The sequence below is a fragment of the Phoxinus phoxinus genome (assembly GCF_949152265.1).
Source record: "Phoxinus phoxinus genome assembly, chromosome: 5".
NCBI classification, from domain to species: Eukaryota; Metazoa; Chordata; class Actinopteri; order Cypriniformes; family Leuciscidae; genus Phoxinus; species Phoxinus phoxinus.
In genome coordinates, this window is record NC_136880.1 from 37,955,086 (window position 1) to 37,979,994 (window position 24,909).

Consider the following 24,909-nt stretch of genomic DNA (forward strand, 5'->3'; position numbering starts at 1 on the left):
AAAAAACACTAAACAATAGAAACCAAAAAGTTAACAACTATGCCTATAAAAGAGGTTAACTATACTCAAAACAACATACAACAAAACAGGATATGAACTGGACCAACTGACCTAACTGAATGATACACAAGGGTGGCTTGGCCAAACCAATTTACACATAAAGGGAAAACAAAATGGACGACAAATACAAACAACTACAAAGCAAACTAAACACAAAATCCCCCTCCAACATGGCAGCACATGGTATGGCTTAATTGGCAGGCCACATGATATCACCCTCCACCCTTGGCCATACCTTTCTTCCCCCAGGACATATCTCTCTCCAACATGGTAAAAAAAGAAACAATGATTAATAGAACAGAAAATGTTTTAATACTGTAGCTAGTGGTGGGCTGATCGAGGCTTTGTGAAGCAATGAAACAGTTGAACCAAATGGGCCATATTGTTTCGAGGCTTCGAATCAATCCGACACCCGTCTCAACGGTGACACCTAGTGGTCACTTGCAGGTGTTGATCTGAAACAACCATGACGAGCCATTCAAAAATGTGTGGTTTTTTTATTATTGTATTTTTCTAATATGTGAAGCTTGTAACCTATAGGCTCATCACTGTGCATAATGTTATTTGGTCATGCAAAATGAATATTAATCAAATAAATCAAGCCACAATGTCTCACTTTTTTTTTGATTTTTATTTAAAAATATTAATTTCTCTGCTGTGGAAGGACTTAGCTTACTTCCTTTTTTTACAGATAATTTCTTTACAGAAAAAATCCTCCGCACAAGGGACACTTGTTGCTGGCATGCAAATATATTTTTTAGCTAACATACAAATGAGGAAAGATTACTGCTCTGTCTTTCCAGTAAGTTAGTGGATCATGAGTTCTGGGCATCTATCTATCTATCTATCTATCTATCTATCTATCTATCTATCTATCTATCTATCTATCTATCTATCTATCTATCTATCTATCTATCTATCTGTGTGTGTGTGTGTGTGTGTGTGTGTGTGTGTGTGTGTGTGTGTGTGTGTGTATTTATACAGTATCTATAATCTATCTATGTAGGCTATCTATCTATTAACCTAGCTGTCTATATATTTATATCTATGTATCTATTAATGTGTCACTATATGTAGCCTATACTGTCTGTCTAGCCTATCAGTCAATGTGTTGTGTAAATTTAAATGTAAGCCTAAATAGCCTATAACTAATCAAATCACACAATGTCATATATCACCAAAAATCCGCTATCTCAAAATCAAACTACTCTCACAAAAACACACGAGGTCAATATGCGCTTATTTAACTTTTATACAGATGTGCGATTGTGTGGTCTGTTCCCGACCGTGTCAATCAAACGCTGATTCGGCGGATCACAGCTGATGAAACACTTGTGAAACACTTCGAGGCTTCGTTTGGCCATAGTCACGTGACATGGGTGTTTTGAATCACGCTTCGGATCAGTGTTTCGAAACATCTGCGCTTCGGGATCTCGCAAATCCCTAACAGCCCTACAATGTGAAAATGTGAGTGTGCACTCCATTTAAACAGTGTATGGCTAAAGCAAATAACTGTATATTATACCTGAAATAAACTATGTGATCTAGGGTTTCAAATCATGAATTGTTTTGGGTGTGGCTAACTGCAAAATAACTTAACTTGTGTACCTAAAACATGGCTTGTGTGCTGGTAGGCTTGTATGCGGTATTACCATTGTTGCTGGCTATAGGCCCTATGCACAGCTGCACTACTTCCTGAACTTAAGCAGGGTCCTTTGTTTCCTGTCTGCCAGGATTGGCCAAACTGATTAATCCAGGTGTGTCTGATTATTGTTGTTGGTCAGACACACCTGGATTAATCAGTTTGGCCAATCCTGGCAGACAGGAAACAAAGGACCCTGCTTAAGTTCAGGAAGTAGTGCAGCTGTGCATAGGGCCTATTACCCTGCCTTGCCGGTTGTTCATCCTGTGGCATGGGGAAAATATGCAAATTAGTTTTCTTTGACTTTACCTATAGGGTTAAAATCCAATTGCTGCCAGATTGCAAATGGTCTCTGCTGCAGGTGATATATTGTTGGTACAAAAATCTTGTTGAAAATGAATGGTTGCTGCAACCACACACTGTGATTGTTTTGTTTTATGACAAAAGAGACATATTTCAGAACCTGGAGGTAGTTAAACATATATTTATATGCATTTTATAATTGAAAAATTGTTAAAAATTGAGATTTAAACCCACAAATAATTTATTAACATTTCACCAGCTGGCAATGGTGTAAAAAGCAGATAATTGTTATATATTATGAGAATGAATATGTTATATATATAATAAAACAGAACAAATAATTAATGAGCAAATAAAAACTGTAGTTACCATACATTGTCACGCAAGGGTTAATTGAATATGCACGACGAAAGAATCCGAAAGAACAGGTGTTATTAATCCACAAAACTCAGATAATACATAAACAAGCACTTGACATTGACAATAAAATTATCTAGGGAAACTCAGGGCTTATATACAAAGAGAATGTAATCAAAAGAACCGGTGTGTGGATAGGAACTATGGAAACTAATGGTAACATTTTTACAATAAGGTCTCTTTTGTTAACATTAGTTAATGTATTAACTAACATGAACTAACTATGAGCAATACATGTGTTACTGTATTTGTTCATCTTAGTTAATAAAAATCCAGCTGTTCGTGTTAGTTAACAGTGCATTAACTAATGTTAACAAATACAACTTTAGATTTTAATAATGTATTTGTAAATGTTGAAATTAATATGAACAAATATTAATAAATGCTGTAGAAGTGCAGTTCATTAGTTCATGTTAACTAATGTAGTTAACTAATGCTAACAAATGAAACCTTGTAAAGTGTTACCCAACTATTAACAAACAGGGAAACTAGGGAAATAAGGAGAATGGGAACAGTGCAAACAGAGTGAAAACGAAACTAAAACAGAACATACATGTTACTTACATAAAGTTATAATGATAGTATTTGCATTGTTTATGTAAATACAGACATTATGGAAAAATCTGTATGACAGCAGTTTAAATTGACAGTTGATATAATAATAATTGACTCCCAGTCATTGTTGCTACATTACATACATTCTTATATTAATTTGCTAAACAATGTAAATTAAAATGTAATTAAGAAGCCTGTAATAATTTCTAGTAATATTCAACCTGCAAGAATTGAATTAAATAATTGATAAGCAAATACATTATTTCACTCTTGACAAATATGAAAACATTATTATAAAATCCCTATTTCCCCAGATGGCACAGTTTCACTGTTGTGTTCTGACCTACCCTGAACCCCAAATAGAGCGGCTGAGTGAAAGTGGTCTGGACTCTGTGGATGAGGGTCATTGTGTCAGAGACGCTGTAGAAGGACAGAGTTCCTGCACTGTGATCCACATACACTCCTATTCTAGAGGAGCTGGGGATTATAAGGAGTTCAGTCTTTATCTTATTGTGAAAGAATGAGTAACGGTATTTAGAGCAGGACAGTCCCCAGGACAGATATCCAAAGGAACAATCTCCACCCTTTCCCTTCCTTCTGATGATCTTATGTGACACTGATATAGTCACCTCACCACTCCACTCCACCTCCCAGTAACAGCGTCCACACACACTATCTCTACACAACACCTGAGGGCAAACATCAAATCTGTCCGGATGATCGGGATACGGCTGCTCTGTGTGAGTGTAAGTAGCCACTGTTTTGTCCTCAGACAGATGAACATGTTTATTCACTGTGTTTAGATCTAGAGTGCGCTGATGGGAATCTGATGAAGATTAAAACACATAATCATTTAACTTAAATTTGTTTCTCAGTTTGTACATGTATTGTATGAAAAATCATGAATTATGAGTGTTAGTGACTTACACTGTAAGAACTCCTCCCTAGTCTTGGGTTCATTATTGGGAATGATGTTGATGTATGTTACTAGGAAAATAAACACAATTAATTAGAACCATTCTAATAATTATACAAAAAAAGGTAACATTTTTGAATACTGTTCTGTCATTAATGAATAACATGGAACAAATGAGTAACACAATATTAACATTCTAGTAACTAATATTAACTAATCTGATTGACAAGCATAGTTGAATGCAGTAGTTCACTATTTGCTAATGAATAACTATTTTTTTATACCTCCCAGAGGACAAAACAGGTTCATAATTAATGTGAATAATGCATAATGTTTAATGAATTCTAAAGTGAAGATCATGGTAACCCACTAGTAATGCCTCAATTGTTACTACATCCTTCTAAAGTAATTACTAATTATTTGGATCAGTATTCCAAAGTGAAAAGAATGATACTTTAATATTAAAAAGTCATTGAAGGCACTGAAGCTTTTCAGGTTTTTGTAAGGTTTTCGATAGCAATTTCTATTATCTTCACTTTAGGATACTGATCCAAGAAATTAATAATTCCTTTAGAAGAATGTAGTAACACTTGAGTAATTACTATCCAAAAAAAAATAAAATAAATCTGAAATCATTACAATGACTTTAGTCATTACTAGTTAACATGCGTTTCACTTTAGAATACTGATCTAAATAATTAGTAATTCCTTCTGAAGAATTTGGTAATACTTGAGTCCTTCAAGTATTAGATTACTATGATCTTCACTTTAGAACTAATTATACATTTTGCATTATTCACATTAATTATGAAACTGTATAAAGTAGGTCCTAGTAGTCCTCTGGGAGGTAAAAAAAATATATTATTGATACCCTAGTGAACTACCACATTCGACTAGACTAGAGCTATTAGTTACTAATTAATTTCTTGAAAGTTAAGAGTAGTTACTAGAATGTTATTGCGTTATTGCCTACTCATTCTGTGTAGTTATACATTAATGATGGAACAGTATTCTAAAGTGTTAAGTAAATGTTTCTGCCGGTTTACCTTGACCACATATTTTCTCCATCTCCTCTTTACATAACCTCTCCAGTTTGTCTTTAAGCTGAGAGACAGATTTTCTCACATTATTATAAAGGTGGACAGAACTGCCGGTAACTCTGCTTACACCTGAAGATTCCAGAGGTTCAGTGAGAGTCTGGAAACTCTAGAGAAAATAAATAAAACATAAACATTAAAGATACAAAGACAAAAACGTTTTACCAGCATCCTCCCCAAGATTTGTAGCACACTTATTTTTCCAAATTAATCTGTAGTGATTCTGTACATCCAGCAACTTTCAAGCAACTTTAAACCATTCAATTTGCTACTTGCATGCTGAGGTGGTTTTCTGTGCACACACACACATCTGAAGCACATGCACAGAAAGCATGCACTCTGAATTGAGTTCTCTTTTTAAGCTTTTTACGTTCTCCCAAACGTAACGTGGGCTCGCTCACTTCCATACCCTCGCGCTGCCGCTGGCTGAGATGCTTCGTCTTCCTTGGAAGAAGCAGCGCGGGAAACAGAAGAGCGGGAGGTGCGGCGTCGCCATCTTCGAGAGAGCTAGCCACGTCCGCAGCACAGAGACAGGCATTCCCTCGCAGAGAGACATCAGCAGAAAGCGCGGCTTCAGCATGGGAAGGGCCCAGGCATGAAACGCACTCCGAATGCCCATCGCCCTCGTGCAGATGGGATCCGCAAGTGGAGCATGATGAACGAGGCATTTGCAACAACGCTCATTCAGCTCTTTTAGACTGTATAACGTAACAGTATAGACAGAAAGGATATGTGTAGATCGCCGGATGGCCACTGAGAACGGCAATAGGAGAAAGCGGCTTCCAAGATTGAAAAAGGCCCAGTCCGCTGTGAGAAGGTTCGTTCTAGCAGAATAAGGCTCGGAGATGGCTTCAAAGTTTCAGGAGGACACAGAGACGCAAGTTGTCACTGAAGTTGAGTAAATCTGCTATAATGGCGAATTTGGGCTCATTTATAGGCTCTCCAATCAGCAAACAGCGCACCAACACAAGTCAGGGCCCGCCAAATGGGGGAGTTTTGTTGTTGCAGAGGCGCCTTCGCCATTGGATGTGCAGTTGCGTTTTACATAAAAGCTTCAATAATCTGAGGAAAGGAGTTTCCCCACTGCGTATAGCTACGCAATACGAAGTTGCCGTTCTCGAAATGGAACTTCAGAAGCGTAAATGAAAACTCTGGTAGCGCATATTTGGATCAGCAACAGAAAAAAAGAGAAAACCGTTAGTAAAACATGCAGTGTATTAAAAATAGTCAACATTTTTGCCTGCCATTAATTTTTTTCCGGTTTCAAATTAAAAAAAAATTAAGTTTCAATTTATATTTTCATTAAAGGCATAAAAATAGTCCCATAGTATTAATTTTTAAAGTGACCACAGCCTAATATTCCTGCTTCTGTCTGTGTTTCGTTAAAGGGGTGGTTGAGTATGATTTCACTTTTCTAACTTTAGTTAGTGTGTAATGTTGCTGTTTGAACATAAACAACCTCTGCAAAGTTACAATGCTCAAATTTCAAAACAAAAGGAGATATTTGCTTTTGAAGAAATTGTTTTTTAAAGGACTACAACAAACGGCTGGTAGGGACTACACGTTAGTGACATCACCAACCCTAAAATCTACATAAACCCCGCCCCCGGGAACACGCAGTCCATGTTGAGAAGATGAAGAGTTGTTGTAGTCGAGCACATTTGTGAGTCAGCTCAAACTGTAGCATCTGTCTTTTCACATGCAATAGAAAGTTACTCAGTTAACGTCACATCAGCTACATAAATTCATCAACTAACAATTCAGAGACGTCCTGTTGCATTCTACGTGTTGTCACTTCTTAAGTCTCTCCATCATTGTCTGACTCCATTTAAACATAAAAGGGAGAACAGTTTCTGTAATTTTAGTGTGTGTCTGCATGAGGTAATCGGAGCTGCTAACACACACACACAGCTAATTTGCATTTAAAGGGTGTCACGAAACCACACACAGGAAACAGGGGTAGATCCAAGTGCAGTGTTTAATGGGTAATCCGTAATCGTAAACCAGTCCAGGCAGGGGTCACAATCATAAAAACAATCCAAACAAGAAACAAAACAAGAACAGACAAGAAAACAGACCTCAGAAGTGGCATGATACATAACAATGACTCCGTGACATGAACTGAAACAGACAGGGTATTTATACACAGACACTAACAATGTGATAGGGAACAGCTGAGTGCAATCACGAGTGATGTGAACAGACAAAGGATTATGGGAATTGCGGTTCCAGAGTGAATGGGAAGGGAAACAGGAAGGGAAAGAGACCTCTAGTGAACACCCAGGGAAACACAAACCAGACACTGTGACAAAGGGCCAGACACAAAACGGTGCGTTTTTGCTAACCCTCAAAAAGTGACAACTTATATAAAAATATCTGTGAGGTATTTTGAGATAAAACTTCACACACACACACTCTGGGGACATCAGAGATTTATTTTACATCTTGTGAAAGGGCATTTTACCACCCCTTTAATGTTAATCAAACAATAAAAGACAAACAGAAAACCACTCACTGTGTAACGGTCACCAGCTGTGCCCTTGAGAACCACCAGAGGGAAATCCATTTCAGACTATTATAACTACCTCACAAACTACATTTCCCATAACTCACTGCCCGGACTCATCATCACTGATCACATTCACCTGTGTCTCATTATCTTGCTTAGCTCATCCCCTATATAAGCCTGGTTCACCCGTTCACAAGTGGTGGTGGGCAGATCGAGGCTTCGTGAAGGAATGAAACAGTTGAACCGAATGTGCCATATTGTTTCGAGGCTTCGAATCAATCCGACACCCGTCTCAACGGTGACACCTAGTGGTCATTTGCAGGTGTTGATCTGAAACAACCTTGACGAGCCATTAAAAAATGCGTTGTTTTTTTTATATTGTATTTTTCTAATATGTGAAGCTTGTAACCTATAGGCTCCTCACTGTGTATAATGTTATTTTGGTCCTACAAAATGAATATTAATAAAAGAAATCAAGCCACAATGTCTAACTTTTTTTATCTAGATATAATCTATCTATGTATCTACAGTATATATGTATCTATCTATAATCTTTCTATGTATTTATATGTGTATCTATAATCTAACTATATATGTAGGCTATCTATCTATTAATCTAGCTGTCTATTTATATCTATGTATCTATTAATGTCAGTATACTCTGTCTGAATAGCGCTACATGGTTATGGTTAACATTTGAATTGTTATTTTAGTGGCTCAGATCGTTATGTTACAGTAAAATTAGAAAATAAGTCTCTAATGAAAAGACTTCTGCATGAACCCCTGTTCTGTTGGTCAGATTTCAGTTACCTGAAGGAAATGGATGTGATCATCTGTCTGTAAAAGCTGCTTCAGCTCAGTTTCTCTCCTCCTCAGATCATCAATCTCCTGCTCCAGTCGCTTCAAGAGTCCTTCAGCTCGACTCACTTGTGCCTTTTCCTGATCTCTGATCATCCGTGTCATCTCAGATCGACTTTTCTCAATGGAGCGGATCAGTGCAGTAAAGATCCTCTCACTGTCCTCCAGTGCAGACTGTGCAGAGCGCTGTTGGGACACACAGAAAATCAGACCTTTCATTCAACATCAGCCTATTAAACACAGTGGGTTACAGTAGAAATGGAAACTCGTCTAACACTGAGCTTTGACTGGTTAAAGGATACTTGGTTATTCTGAGTCTCACCTTGTGAGTCTTTATAGCCTCTCTGAGCTCCTGAAGCTTCTTCTGTCTCTCTTGGATTCTGAGCTGGAATTTCCTCTGTATCTCTCCAAACTTTTTCTGAGGAATGAAAAATAACTGTAATCCTCCTCAATGGACTCAGTGAGTTGATTTAAACATAAATTATCTTTTTTCCTTTGGATATTGCAAATTAATTATTCATATAAATTTTGATTATTGTGTGAAAATGTCATCATTAATTGCCTAATTGGCATAACTTCAAGAATCAACACAGTTTATTTATGTTTTCAGTTCATACCTGTTTCTCTGTTCTCTCTGCTTCAGCTGAAACAGTATCGTGATTTTTGTGTTCTTCCATCACACATCTGTAACAAATACATCGCTGGTCAGTACGACAGTAAACCTCCATTAGTCTGTCATGTTTAGAGCAGATCATCTCCTGCAGTCGTCCAGTGGCATCGGTCACTTTGTGTCGTTTCCTTACAGGAGATTCTTCATGACACTCAAAGTGACTTTGACAATATGATTCCAGACACATCATACAGGACTTTACAGCTTTGCGTTTTCTTCCAGAACAGACGTCACACTCCACATCTCCAGGTCCAGCATAACTGAGAGCAGGACGAGCTGTTTGGACTTTTGCCTTCTTCAGTGTCTCCACCACCTCAGCCAGCATCACATTCTTGTTTAAAGCAGGTCTTGGAGTGAAGGATTGTCTGCACTGTGGGCAGCTGTAAACTCTCTTCTGATCCTCTTTATTCCAGCAGTCTGTAATGCAGCTCATACAGTAACTGTGTCCACAGGGGATGGTCACTGGATCCTTCAGTGGATCCAGACAGATTGAACAGCTGAACTGATCCCGAGCCACTGAAATATGGGCCTCTGCCATTTCACTGTACAGACTAACAGATACATACAGCAGCTTGTCTACACTTAGGTTTCGTTTTCCCTCAAATGAAGAGCTGAAATAGTTTCCAAGCGTGTAAGAGACATGCAAAACGCGTATGTATATCTGGTGTGACTCACCTGTGTTTTAGTTCAGATAATAAAGAACATCCACTAGGTGTCAGTCTCACGTGTTTATGACAAGAGAAATGTGTGAGAAATTGGTTGACCCTGTTTTAGGACTAAGCCACATTAAAGGGCACCTATTATGCAAAATTCACTTTTACATGGCGTTTGAACATAAATGTGTGTTGGCAGTGTGTGTACACAAACACCCTATAATGATAAAAATCCACTCAGTGCTTTTTTTTTTATCTCCATAAATTATAAGCACTGTCTCAGAACAAGCTGTTCTCAGATTCGGGGCAGTGTGATGTAATTTTGAACAGGCCCCTCCCACGACTGTTGATTGACATTAAATTGAATATCGTATAGGCCTACCCCCAGACCGTGTTGGGTGTAATTAATTACTAAGTGATAGGCTGTAATTTAATTGCTTTTTTTCTTTGAAAAAGTAAAGTAAGAGATAACTCTTAATTTTACTTCTGATAAAAAATACTGTATACTGTAGAACAATTCTATATAAAAATGGATTTAACATCAAAACTTAATGTTAAAATAAACGTTTTTAATGCAACCTTCTCCCTTTACACACTTTGGTCAGTTCAAGAATAATTTATGCAATTGTATGTTGTTTATTTGAATGAATTAAAACAGCAGTACCATGTCTATATTGTTCCACTATCCGAGATTGATATGTGATTTAAAAAGTAATTAGTAGGCTAATAAGTAATCCAATACTTTTTAGAGAGAGTAAGATGTAGCTAATTAGTAGCAAGTAATTAATTACCTTTTTAGAGTAACTTAAGGCTGGAATACACTACACGACTTTTAAGAGCAAAAGTCGTGTCAGCTTTTACCCAACATTACCTCCAGAAAACTTACGACGTTGCATCATTCTGTGATACATTTGCGTCTGTTTTAAAAAGCTTGATGCTGGTCGCTATTCATTCATCACCATTTTTTTTTATTCTCCTTTTGTGATTTATAAAAAGAAGGGCATACGTCATTTTAAAAAAAAAACTGGGAAACATTGTATTTTTTTTTTTTATTAGAAAAATTCGTGTTTCCACAAAAAAAAATTGTAAGAGTTTTTTTTTTATAATATAGCCTAGATAAAAAAATATATATATTGCTGACAAGCATTGGAAAACTGTGTGTGAGCGCCATCTATTGGCAGATGCCTGGATGTGTATTTACACAAACTGTTAACAGCTTACTGCTTTCACTTTCTCAACGCGGAACAAGGAAACGCTTCGGTATCAGATGAAGAGCAACTTAAGGGCTTGTTGTATATTTCCATTTACGTTCATGCCGTGGAAAGTTGGAAGTCGGTAGAGCTGTCTGTGCGGATTAATAGGCTACATAATAGGTCTAGTTGGATTGCTTATTGCAAGACAGATTGGTTCTTATCAAGAGGTGAGTCGCACGAACACACCTGTTTTGCACACGTCTCAAGGCAGGAAACACTTCTCAGTTGAGAGAAATTAAAACTTAAGTGTTGTTCAGCCGTTATAGCTGTATCTGTGTGTTTGTGCAGTGTAATGGCAGAAGCCAGTATTTCAGTGGCCGAAGAAGATCAGTTCAGCTGTTCAATCTGTCTGGATCCACTGAAGGATCCAGTGACCATCCCCTGTGGACACAGTTATTGTATGAGCTGCATTACAGACTGCTGGAATAAAGAGGATCAGAAGAGAGTTTACAGCTGCCCACAGTGCAGACAATCCTTCACTCCAAGACCTGCTTTAAACAAGAATGTGATGCTGGCTGAGGTGGTGGAGACACTGAAGAAGGCAAAAGTCCAAACAGCTCGTCCTGCTCTCAGTTATGCTGGACCTGGAGATGTGGAGTGTGACGTCTGTTCTGGAAGAAAACGCAAAGCTGTAAAGTCCTGTATGATGTGTCTGGAATCATATTGTCAAAGTCACTTTGAGTGTCATGAAGAATCTCCTGTAAGGAAACGACACAAAGTGACTGATGCCACTGGACGACTGCAGGAGATGATCTGCTCTAAACATGACAGACTGATGGAGGTTTACTGTCGTACTGACCAGCGATCTATTTGTTTCATGTGTGTGGTGGATGAACACAAAAATCACGATACTGTTTCAGCTGAAGCAGAGATGACAGAGAAACAGGTATGAAATAAAATTGGATATAACTTATTTTTGCTGTAATGCTAAACCTAATAGGCTACATTTAATTTGCTGTCATTCAATTGCGCTATATCAGTATTGTATTGTATCATTGTCAATTATTAGTAGTAGCCAGACATGTTCACAAGTCCCTTTAAAGTCTCAAGTTTTTGATTCTATTTTAAGCTATTGTTCTTTCAGCCAAATATATAATTAGCAGTGTATGAGGCTAAACCAATTTTGAAGTATCAAAATATTAAAACTAATTACTTCTACAAGAGGTATTGTTCATTTATTCAAATTCATGAAGGCTATTACTTAAAATCGACATTACATAATTTGGAACACAAAGACAGTCACCGTGAGAAAAATAAAAGTGCTGTGTATTTTGAGCTATTTGACTTGCCGCTTGCTGTTATTCTCAAGCAATGGGTAGCCTACTAGCCTATGTCTTACAGTGAGCGCCAGTGGTAACAAAACCCCCATGTATTGACAAGCGTTACAGACAGTAAACAACACAAAAAATAACATTTCTATTTGTGTGTTGTTTATGTAAAGTCGATTAAATAACACACCCCGACTTAACAAACAAACCGATCTGTGGAAATAAGTCAGACAGGGAAATGCGTATGGAGGTGTCTGTCCATTACAAGTGTAACCGGTCCTACTCTACTCCCACTCCGAGCGGGATTCGAATCGGCTGCGGCGTGGGAGGCAGGCTCCTAACAAGGCACCTCTTGAGGCCAGGGGAGTGAGGTTTACACACACAGCTCTTACTGGCCTATGTCTGTTACACTCACCCCACTAAACCTCACCCTCACCCGGGTCATGGCACCAAAAGTACTCACCCCGTTTCAAGCAGGATTCAGGTCTCCTGCGTGGGAGGCAGGTCGCGCTAACAGGCAGCTCTTTCTGGCCTTCTACTGTTACACAGACCAGATGGTAAACTTAGATATTATGTGCACATGGTACCAAACACATACAAAAGCATGAAAAGGTAAAAAAATAAATATTAAAAGGACATTGAAATATGTACTTCCTGAAAATCGACAGCAAGTCTCTGACAGATGTGCAACCACAGCTTCTCTTTTGAGTTATTGATTGTTTTTCAAATTAAATTACATGAAGATTATCACATGTGAAGACCGTTAAGACTTGACTATACTGTTATTGCCATTGTTAATTTATAACAGCACTTTTCCAATGGGTAATTAACACACTAATGCCTAATGCTGGCTTGTTGTGATTAGAGATGAATTGTTGTAATTTGTGTTGCTGCACCTCATATTGATAGGGAGGGAATGAATGAACGAATGAATGGTAAAATGTGGTGTTTCATGCCGTCAAGACGAGAGAACGAAATCAGGAATCAGGTCGCAGACTCGAGTTTCCATCTCTGTTTGGGCTGCGCAATATATCGAATTTATCGAAATATCGCAAATGTATATATCGCAATATGCATATCGCAACAGCTTGCAATAAATGGGGTCTAAACAAAGTTTTTTAGTTTTAATAAATATCAGGATATATTTAATTCATACAGTAAAAACTAAGCAATGTTTTATTTTTATATTTTATGATTCAGTATCTTTTATTAAATAAACCTAATGTAGGATAACCTGAAGCCCTGTGGTTTACACTGATGTTAAAATAACACTTCTTATGCTACAGTAAAACACTGATGTTCACTTTCAGAAGTTCAGTTTTCTTGTCATAAAAAGAATGTAAAACACATGTAGGTTATATCATTTTAAATATATTTTAAAGATAATTTAAGTTTATTTTACACACTTTAAGCATTATCGTATCGCATATCGAATATCTCATTATTTAAGGAGTTATCGCATATCGCATTTTTCTTCAATATTGCACAGCCCTACGTATTTTATTAGAACTTCAGTTCTGGCTCTGGGTAATTTGCCGTGTGTTTATTTTTTTATTTTTGTTTAGTCTTTATCAGAGCAATGGAAAGATGAACAAATGTAATTGTTTCATAAAAATATTTAATGTAATAGATAAATTCCAGTAAAAAATATCTAGATGTAGTACATGAAATCTTTAAAGTCCTATTGAGAGAAAACTGAAGTTGTCTAATGTTTACAATTATTTGTTTATTCTCACAGAAATGGATTGGAGAGACAGTAATAATGTTACAGAAGAGAATTCAAGAGAGGCAAACAAAGCTCCAGGAGCTCAGAGAGTCTGTGCAGACTCACAAGGTGAGCTTTAAAAAGAGGAGAAAAATAACTGTCAGATTGAATGGACTGGTTCTAGTGGTTCTCTGTGTGTGTGTCCTTACAGAGCTCTGCACAGGCAGCAGTGCAGGACAGTGAGAGGATCTTTACTGAACTGATCCGCTCCATTAAGAGAAGCCGATCTGAGATGACACGGATGATCAGAGATCAGGAAAAGGCACAAGTGAGTCGAGCTGAAGGACTCTTGAAGCGACTGGAGCAGGAGATTGATGATCTGAGGACGAGAGAAGCTGAGCTGAAGCTGCTTTCACACACTGATGATCACATACATTTCCTACAGGTTAGAACTATTTTATTATTACGGCTTATTACAGCAGACTCTTTAATTGACATTTGATTTGAGATGAATAATCGCATTCATTTAATGAATCTGAGAACAACTGCCAGTTGTTCTGATCGGTGTGAATGTTGTCAAGATTGTATTAGATCGGGTATTCCCAAACTTTTCTGTCAGCTGAACCCCGTAACTTAAATATTGACTTGAAGACTTGAAGTTTTTAAGTTAATATTTAAATATTTAAATAATTTAACAGCACAATCACATGTTCATGGTTCTCTGTGTCTGTTGATGGTCACATGACATGACATGCAAGTAAGCAAATCAAATACTTAATCTTTACACTATGTGATTCATATTTACCTGTATGTCTGTTGTCTTTTTGTATATGTAGAGATTCCAGTCTGTTTCCGTCGCTCCTGCATCTACAGACTGTCCCACTGTCCGATCTGTCTTGACTTATGATGATGCGAGAACTTCTGTATCTGTGTTAAGAAGTAAATTTGAGGATTTCTGCAAAGAGGAGATAGAAAAGTTATCTGGTAGGTAAAGTACAGACTCATCTTTTAAAACAGAGTACGACAAAATGTACAAATAAATACTGTGTAGATGTCAATAAAACAAAATAATTATTAATAACAATAAATTGTTGTTAATAATAATACGTTATTGTTATTAAATAAATACATATTATGGATACTTTTATCAGTAGAAATCACACTTCAAATATCTGTTTGTTTCACTTTAAATATCTGTTTGTTTCACTTTAAATATCTGTTTGTTTCACTTTAAATATCTGTTTGTTTCTGTAGCAAAATACATCAAAATCACTGAACCCAGAACAAGGGAGGACTTCTTACACTGTAAGTGTTGTAAATATTAATACAAATAAAGCAAACACAGACCAATATACTTACTTAAAGAAAGGCGAAGTGTTTAATTTCTGTCACTATCAGCACCAAGCAGTATTGCAGTGGTCCGACATAGCAGCTTGAGTTTGGGGTTTAGATTAGCTACTCCAAACAATGGCAGACAGGGGCCGGAGTGTTTATGAAAGCAGTCATTATTTTGCATTTCTGTTCCACTATAGTGGCCAAAAAAAATACAATTTGCACTTTTGAACTAAACTTCAAATCAAATAGTTTTACTTGAAAACTTGTGGAATCAGTGATCTTGTTTCTACCTTTATATCTTTGATTGTTTCCTCACTTGATTGTTGCCTCAACAAATGCAACCTGTGTTTTATCTCCATCAGATTCCCATCGGTTTACTCTGGACTCTGAGTCAGTGCACAAACGCCTCCTTCTGTCTGAGGAAAACAGAATGGCTGCTTGCAGTGCCACAATCCAACCGTATCCCGATCATCCGGACAGATTTGATGTTTGGCCTCAGGTGTTGTGTAGAGAGAGTGTGTGTGGACGCTGTTACTGGGAGGTGGAGTGGAGTGGGGGTGCGGTGGGAATATCAGTGTCAAATAAGAGCATCAGCAGGAAGGGACGGGGTGATGAGTGTAAATTTGGAAGTAACAATCAGTCCTGGAGATTATTTTGCTTTCGCTCTGGATACATATTTAGTCACAATAACCAAAAATCTGGACTCCCTGTAATCCCCAGCTCCTCTAGAATAGGAGTGTATGTGGATCACAGTGCAGGAACTCTGTCCTTCTACAGCGTCTCTGACACAATGACCCTCATCCACAGAGTCCAGACCACATTCACTCAGCCGCTCTATCCGGGGTTTGGCGTAAATCAGGAATCATCAGTGAAACTGTGCCATCTAGAAGTATAGATGATATAGCCTAGAGCTTCTTCAAATGATCACAATCATATGGCAGCTAGTCTCTTCGAGTCAGTTAATTGATTGTAGTGTATATATTAATTTGTTAGTGTAACAAAAAAATGACAATAACATTATATCAGTGACTGTTTTATTTTGCAGTTTTATTTTAACATTAAATATCACAAGTAACTTAAATTCTCCATTTTACCTTAGCTTCATGAAAGATTTTGAATCATTCTCATTATAGGCTACTTTTCCGATTGATCGATGACTTTCATTGCACTTAGACAAAACAATCAAAAACAATTTTGAATGTAAATCTCTAGATTTAATTTACTATGAATTTTCGAGTTGTCTAAAAATATCAGGCACTGTACCTGTGATAAATATGAACAAAATTAAATCTAGCTATATTATTTTGAACTGTTTTTGAATTAGGCTATATCTTTTGACCACTCGATCCAAACACAGCGAGTGGCTACTCGTATCCCGATCATCCGGACAGATTTAATGTTTTTTCTCAGGTGTTGTGTAGAGTGTGTGTGTGTGTGTGTGTGTGGACGCTGGTACTGGGAGGTGGAGTGGAGTGGGGGTGCGGTGGGAATATCAGTGTCATATAACAGCATCAGCAGGAAGGGACGGGGTGATACATTTGGATGTAATGATCAGTCCTGGAGATTGTTCTGCTCTTGCTCCAAATACCTTCTGTAATTACAGATAGACTAAACTCAATGTAATGTCCAGATCCTCTAGAATAGGAGTGTATGTGGATCACAGTGCAGGGACTCTGTCCTTCTACAGCGTCTCTGACACAATGACCCTCATCCACAGAGTCCAGACCACATTCACTCAGCCGCTCTATTCTGGGTTTTTTGTAATATCAGGGATCATTTGTGAGACTGTGAAAAATAAGTGACTAAATAAATGTTACAGAGCTACAAGAAATAATTCTGACTTTGTCATAGTTTGAAGCTGCATGAGAAACGTTAAACTTACTTTTTAGGTAAGTTTAAAAAGTAAACTTTCAAGGGTTGAACCTAGTTGAAAAGTGCCATTTTAAATTTGTATTAGAAATCATTGTGCCATATCAACTTTGTATTCAATTTGTATTTCATTTTTCATTAGTCCGACTCCTATTGATCAATTATATCAGCACATGCATGTTTTCATAAATCATATGAATAACATAAAATATCAAAAGTACCTTAAATTCTTTCATACAAATTCATTTAAAAATATTTTTATTTTTAGTTACTTCATATTTTAGTTGTATAATTACCATGTGCCTGTACTGAGAAATAATTTCTCAAACCAACGAAATTTGCTATAATTTTGAACTAAGCCAAAAATTCACCAGCTGTTATTTCTTATGACCAAAAGATAGTAGTGTCCTTCTGTGGGTTTAGACTTTGTTATTTAACAGTCTGTGGTTTAGACTTACACCTCACAAAGGTGACACTCTGGTACAGTGCTGGTCATCATGACCTACAAGGTGTTTGTGAGTGTGAGAGAGTTCTCTGTAAACATGTATGATGACACATATAATAAAAAAATGCTTTAGTAATATTTCACACAGTGTTTTATTGTCAAAATAGTTTTCTGTCAAAGTAAATTATAAATAGACACAATATCATAAATGTTAAACATTCTATGCCGTTTTAACAATAACATCTTATTATAAATACATAAGAAAAATATAAAAACCTGTATAACAATTTGAAAGGCACATTCGTAATAACCTGATACAAAGGTTTAGGCTGTGTTAGGCTATTTAGTTTAATTGAAGCGATATTCGTCACACTTTTTACTCCAGTCCAGTGAATATTTCTCACAGTAGGCTAGTGTTAAATTGTGACGGAAAGCAACAGTCACTCTTTTTGAGAAGTTCTGCATTTCCTATGTCGTAGTAGGCTAGTCATCATCACACTCGAGGCAGGGGCATTTGTTTTGGAGGGCACAAAACCGAACTTGCTGTGCCGGATCTCAACGTCAGTCCCGTGCTCGCGTTACTGGAAAACTGACCCGCTCGTGCCTTTAGTAGCCAACCCCAACTGCAGCAGCAGCGCGCGTGCACTGACAGGACTCGCCAAGGACTTTTACCGGATCACGTCCACGTGCCTGACGTGATCCCGACCACAAGGCACATTAAGTATTTGAGCATAAACATATATAACAATAACAATATTTCGCGGCTTTTTTCTTCGACGAGCAGTTAGACGCGTGTGCTCTTTAAGTTTAATAGAACAGTTTGCGTTTCCTATACATTGTTTGTATAGCATTACAAAAAAAGTCACCAAAGCCAAATTTTTGTAAAGACCTAAAAATAAAAAGCATGCTCCACTGTATCGAAGGCTTTATAGAAATCTAAGAAAAGAATAAATCCATCATCAGTACTTAAATGTGAATAGTCCAACATGTCTAGGACTAATCTTATATTATTTGAAATATGTATTTTCTTTAGGAAGCCAGATTGAGCCTCATCTATAAGGGGGTCCATAACTGATTTGATTCTATTTGCAAAGACTAAGGCAAAGATCCATCTTATAATCATTGTTTAAGAGAGAGATTGGTCTCCAATTATCTAATAGCAAAGGGTCTTTTTTTTGGTTTTGGAATCAAAGTAATTAATCCTTGAGTTAAAGTAGGTGCAAGACATTGATTTTCTATACTCTCTATATAAACTTCTTTAAGAAACGGGGCAATAAGATCAGAAAAGGTTTTATAATATTCAGCCGTGAGGCCATCAACCCCAGGGCCCGGTTTTTCAAAAGTAATCCACTAGCATTTTGGATAACGGATTGGATCAAATCTTGAAAATGGGTTTTTCAAAAGAAAAAACGGATTACATAATCGGATTAGATCACGTAATCCAATCTTGGTTTTGATCCGGATCAAACCTTTAGTTTGGATTTTTCAGAACTTTTTTGTAGGATTTGGATCACTTTGATCCAAAAAATCGGGATTAAACTGATCCCATCAGAAGGGTGGATTCAGGGTGGATTTCATGCCCAAAATGTAATGAAAACTTTAAAAATGTATCAAATAATACTATATTTGGATCATGCAGTATCTTACAAGATATCCTATTTATTCATAAGGTTTTAATTTGATTTGTTCATCCGTCAGGCTACAGTGATTAGGTAGGCTTTAACGTATTCAGCCTTTCAGTATAGGCCTACAGCAAAGTAGAAAGAGTTTGGCCTCATAAAATAATCCCCCAAACAGCTGTCAAAATTGACCAAAAACAATAAATTTTATTGTCCCTAATTGATATATATATTCATCACAATCGAAAATATTTTTGTTTTTAGAATATTTATTAGTGTTGAATGCAATGATTACAGAATAACCAAAAAAATGCAAAGAATGGCAATCACTGATTTTTGAAATCCAAAACAAATCCAAATCAGAAATAGTGTCTAACTATTGCGTCCCTTGTTGCACGTCCTGTTTGCTCGTTCTGGCAGAATGCAGGAGGTTGGTTAGGGTTTCCAAGGGGCTCAGGTGCAACATTGTCAGCACAGAGCGATGTTGTGCAGGACAATACAGGCAAGGGTTATGTTGCATGCTTTCTGTGGTTCCGCTCTCAGGTAGTTAATGCATGCAAAGCAACCTCTTAAGAACTCTGTTTAGTCTTTTTTTTTTATTCAATACATCTATATTTGAAACTTGTTATAAATATCCTCAATGTACAGTGTTTGTGTTGTAGGTCTCAGATGAGCGGACTGCTGGAAGAGGATGGAGTGGGGTTTTTTTGGGGGTTTTTATTTGTGTGTTTTCATTTCAATTAAAAATAAACTTATATTGACCCCACACTGGCTATTCTACTTGTTGCTCTTTGCATATCTATAGTTCTACATTGTGATTTCCTATCCTGTTTGAGCATGGTTATCCAGATTTGGTGATCCTGAAAAGTTTTATCCGGATTAAACCGTTTGAAAAACCGGGCCCTGGAGATCGGCTGAATGGATTCAAAAACGGTAAAACTCAACTGTTTAACTCTGGGGGAGTTAGAAAATGAGCCTATTTCCAAGAAAAGTGTTTCTTTAAGCTAGGATCATCTCTCTCAAGCTTGCATTCCTATAAAGTACTTAGCTGGGGTTTTCTAGAGTGAATGGCATCCCAAATGGAAGCTCATCTGATTTAGGGTCCTGAGTGTTGATTCGGAATTCGGCTCTTTGTTCATTCTCTGAAAAAATAATTAATGTCTGATTCTTCGCTGTCAGAATCCATAAGGTCTATTAAAAAGAAAAAACTTACATTAGTTCACAAACAAAAATATATTGCTTAAATTGTTACGTCCTTGAGTTAATATTTTGGAATAAATGTAAAAATGCGTAAAAACTAACTTTATTCTTGGTTTTAATAGATAGAACATTACATAGTCTAAAAATACCAAATACAATTCTATTTGGTCTCTCTTTTTTATGTAATGTTTATTTAACCAGGAAAATTAAGTGTAACAGGGACATAATTTTTTTATTTGATATATAAAAAATGTGAGGACGTTGCCTCCTCCATATATTCATTCATTCATTCATTCATTCATTCATTCATTCATTCATTCATTCATTACCTTGCCATAACCTTATGTGGTCTTCTTAACTGAATTTTGTCCTGAACTTTCAAGAAGCAAAATTTTTTACATTGTTCAGTATGGAATATTAAGATGTATGACACCCCATAAGAGACAGCACTGAATATGTGTCTCGAGTCTCGAATTTTAAAAAACTGAGTCAGGATTTTCTTTGTCTGGGCTAAAACAAGGTGGCATATGTAACACAACATTTTCTGAAACCCCCGTTCACTATACTGTATGTTTAACTTTGCTGAAACACTACAGTATATAGAAACTCATAACCTGCTAATGATCTGCCTCATAACCTGATTTAAAAAAAATGGGTTATGAAACAGCTCAGCACAATTATGCTTATTGAGAGTCCCTTGAAACATATTTGTGTGTGTGTGTGTGTTTTCATAATGACTTACACTGTTCGAACTGCTCCATAGTCTTGGGTTCATTACTGGAAATGATGTTGATGTTTGTTACTGAAAAAATAAACGCATAGGCTATACATAATTAGAATAGTTATAAAACTCACTACTTCAGACTTATGTCATCCAGAAGCTTGCATTCCGCAAATGAATGTTGTCTTGTGGTCCCATCCCAAAATCACTTTCATGGACCTGTTCCTGCTGGTAAAACGACCTGCCTAACGCAACCCGGGCTGCCAAGTCTTTTGCCATTTTTAAGAAACGACCGAAGACTCCTCTTTTAAAAACTTGACCCATTAACTAATAACATTTACTATTCTATTTCTAATCTATCTATTTTTCTTTCTATTTATTTATTTTAAAAAAAATGCTATGTGTAGCCTACTGTGCTAGACTAACTGACTTGTCACAGCACTTACATATTGGATAAAATCGTCTGCTAAATTATTAAATGTAACTCAAATTCAAATTCTTGAATGTAATAATTTTTCAAAAAGTATATAACACTTTCATATTTATTTGTAACATGCTCAAGCTTCTTTTAGCTTGTTACATAATGTAACTTTTCTGATGTAACTGTTACTGTCTCTTTACCTTGACCAGATATTTTTTTCATCTCTTCTTTGCAGAACTTCTCTAGTTGTTCTTTCAGTTTAGTGACAGGTTTTATCACATCTCCATAAGAGAGGACAGAACTGACAGTAACTCTGGATACATCTGTGGATTCCAGAGGTTCAGAAAGAGTCTGGAAGCTCTAGAGAAAATAAATAAACAAAAATATTATAAAGATATAAAGACACAAATACTTCATTAGCATGTCCCCTTGATATTTAATAAACACCAAAATGAGATGATATTTTGTGTGGTAAATATTATTATTAGCCTACCAGACATGTTGACCGGAACCAAGTTTACTTTGAGGAAACACTGGTGTGTTGTCTATGCTCTTATGTATTTTCAAGAGTGTAAAGATGCGAATTAATGCAGTGATTGAATATTTTTTTTCAATAACAAAATATATCTGAGTCATCTGTCTTGTGGTCACTGACACAATATAACAGATAGCAAATTAACAGGGATTTTATTTTGAAGCAGGGCCGTGCACAGGGGGGTGGCCCGGTGGCTAGAGCCACTGCTCTTCTGCCCTCATCAGCTGAGGTGCCCCCCTCGCCCCTCCCTAACCCTCCAGAGGATTCCCATAAAAACGTTCTGTTATCGCTCCCCTAAAGATCCACTGATTCTGCTAATTAAAAGACAGCTTAAAGCCCATTCAACATTGCAAAAATTGATTCAAAGTTCTAGAAAGCCAGTGGGTAAATTATTATGTATAGAATATTTAGCAGACAGCTTTTCACACTTTAACTCCTGTGAATATATTTCCCATTATAATCAATTGCCTTAGTTGATACTAGTACAGTGATGTGAATAAGTATGGAGACCCATGCTAAAGTTGACTAAAAAGAGGAATAAAAAAGCATCTTTTGGAAATTGATCTCAATGCCTTAATTTAAAAAAATGCAACCTTTAAGGACACCAATTTTCTTTGTGAATGAATAGCCTAATGTATTGTAAATAAATAAATGTTCTTCCTTAAAATACGGTGTGCATAAGTCAGGACACCCCTATGTTAAATTCACATAGAGGCAGGCAGATTTTTAAAGGCCAGTTATTTCATGGATCCAGGATACTATGATCCTGATAAAGTTCCCTTGGCCTCTGGAATTAAAATATCCCCACATCATCACACACCCTTCACCCCATCCTCACACACCCTTCACCATACCTAGAGATTGGCATGGTTTTATTTCAGTTAGCCTAATAGCTGGTTTGATTTGCATTGAGAGATGATCTTATGGAAAGTACCCCATGCCAATCTAGGTATGGTGAAGGGTGTGTGATGATGGTGGGATATTTTAATTCCAGAGGCCAAGGGAACTTTATCAGGATGCATAGTATCCTGGATCCATGAAATAACTAGCCTATGTGTGCATATGATGTGATGTTGTGAATCAGTAAATCTCCATTGCCTTTGTGTTGGTATAATAATGTTAACCGGTATCAGACCAAACTTTTTTGATGAACTGGTTTTGATTTGGAAGACAAAACAGATACAGTATACTTCTGACAGGATCTGGTAAAGCAAATGATTATCTAACATGTATTATTATTTTAGTGGCTTTGATAATAGTTATTATTACAGTAAAATTAGGAGAAATGTGACAACAGTCCTGTTATTAAGATCAGTTACCTGTAGGTAATGTATGTGATCGTCAGTGTGTGAAAGTTCCCCCAGCTCAGCTTCTTTCCTCCTCAGATCATCAATCTCCTCCTTCAGTCGCTCCAGTTGTTCTTCAGCTCGACTCACTGCAGCCATTTCCTGATCTCTGATCATCTGTGTCACCTCAGATCGGCTTCTCTTAATGGAGCGGAGCAGTTTAGTAAAGATCTTCTCACTGTCCTCCACTGCGGACTGTGCAGAGCTCTGTTAGGGCACACAGACAATCAGACCTTTCAGTGGGATGGGAAAGTGGCCCAGCACAGTGTTCCTCACTCCCTCCTCAGTGACTAAATGTCTCACCTTGTGAATCTCCACAGCATCTCTGAGCTCCTGAAGCTCTTTCTGTCTCTCTTGGACTCTCTGCTGAAATTTTCCCTGTATCTTTTCAACCTGTTTCTAGAGGAGGAAAAATAGTTTTGTTTGAATGGTTTCTGGATATTAGCCTACAACTACTAGCCTACTAATTGCAACATTACAATTATTGCATGATAATGTCACCATTAACTGCATAACTGGCATAATGACAGTTATTCTGATTCTGATGACTGCAAGAATCAGCATAGCTTATTTATATGTGTTTTCAGTTCATACCTGTTTCTCTGTCCTCTCTGCTTCAGCTAAAACAGTATCGTGATTTTTGTGTTCATCCATCATACACAGTAAACAAATACATCGCTGGTCAGTACGACAGTAAACCTCCAGAAGTCTGTCATGTTTAGAGCAGATCATCTCCTGCAGTCGTCCAGTGGCATCAGTTACTTTGTGTCGTTTCCTTACAGGAGATTCCTCATGATCCTCAAAGTGACTTTGACAGTATGATTTCAGACACATCATACAGGACTTTACAGCTTTGCGTTTTCTTCCAGGACAGACGTCACACTCCACATCTCCAGGTCCAGCATAACTGAGAGCAGGACGAGGTGTTTGGACTTTTGCCTTCTTCATTTTCTCCACCACCTCAGACAGCATGGTACTTTTACCTAAAACAGGTCTTGGAGTGAAGGTCTGTCTGCACTGAGGGCAGCTGTAAACTCTCTTCTGATCATCTTTATTCCAGCAGTCTGTAATGCAGCTCATACAGTAACTGTGTCCACAGGGGATGGTCACTGGATCCTTCAGTAGATCCAAACAGATTGAACAGCTGAACTGATCTTCTGCCACTGAAATGCGTGTTTCTGCCATTTCACTGCACGAATACAAAGATCAGCGGCTGAACAACATAAGTTTCAATTTCTCTGAACTGAGAAGTGTTTCCTGTCTCGAAACGTGTGCAAAAGAGGTGTGTTTGTAGGTGTGACCAAAGTCTTTTTCAAGGATATGTAAAAATATGTAACCAAGACCAAACATGTTATATTGTGGTTAACCTCATTCAATAGACACAGACACACTGAACAGCTGAACTGATCCCAAGCCACTGACATTTTACCTTCTGCCATTTCACTGCATGAACACTCAGATAGAAAAAAATATACAGCCGCTCTGCATAAGAAAAGGTTTCATTTTCTATCT

The 24,909-nt window shown here is 37.2% G+C and overlaps 3 protein-coding genes across 3 annotated transcripts; 1 reads left to right on the forward strand and 2 right to left on the reverse strand.

Annotated features, from left to right (window-relative positions):
- Nucleotides 1–3,178: 3,178 nt before the first annotated feature.
- On the reverse strand, nucleotides 3,179–9,565 carry LOC306999616 (E3 ubiquitin/ISG15 ligase TRIM25-like; the record flags this gene model as incomplete). The annotated part of the gene is made up of 6 exons (XM_079614445.1): nucleotides 3,179–3,803; nucleotides 3,905–3,964; nucleotides 4,940–5,099; nucleotides 8,310–8,543; nucleotides 8,680–8,775; nucleotides 8,975–9,565. The coding sequence occupies 6 exons, from the start codon at nucleotides 9,563–9,565 to the stop codon at nucleotides 3,280–3,282; spliced, it is 1,665 nt and encodes a 554-aa protein (XP_079470571.1). The 3' UTR covers nucleotides 3,179–3,279.
- Nucleotides 9,566–10,899: 1,334 nt separating this feature from the next.
- On the forward strand, nucleotides 10,900–17,697 carry LOC306999615 (E3 ubiquitin/ISG15 ligase TRIM25-like). Its single transcript, XM_079614444.1, has 7 exons — nucleotides 10,900–11,100; nucleotides 11,222–11,819; nucleotides 13,940–14,035; nucleotides 14,118–14,351; nucleotides 14,743–14,890; nucleotides 15,161–15,211; nucleotides 15,604–17,697. Exons 2-7 carry the CDS (start codon nucleotides 11,226–11,228, stop codon nucleotides 16,134–16,136), a joined length of 1,656 nt encoding a protein of 551 aa, XP_079470570.1. The 5' UTR covers nucleotides 10,900–11,100; nucleotides 11,222–11,225; the 3' UTR covers nucleotides 16,137–17,697.
- On the reverse strand, nucleotides 17,689–24,648 carry LOC306999619 (E3 ubiquitin-protein ligase TRIM47-like). Its single transcript, XM_079614477.1, has 6 exons — nucleotides 23,992–24,648; nucleotides 23,701–23,796; nucleotides 23,371–23,604; nucleotides 21,717–21,876; nucleotides 21,117–21,176; nucleotides 17,689–20,365 (listed from the first exon to the last, which is right to left on the reverse strand). Exons 1-6 carry the CDS (start codon nucleotides 24,580–24,582, stop codon nucleotides 20,310–20,312), a joined length of 1,197 nt encoding a protein of 398 aa, XP_079470603.1. The 5' UTR covers nucleotides 24,583–24,648; the 3' UTR covers nucleotides 17,689–20,309.
- Between the last annotated feature and the right edge of the window lie 261 nt (nucleotides 24,649–24,909).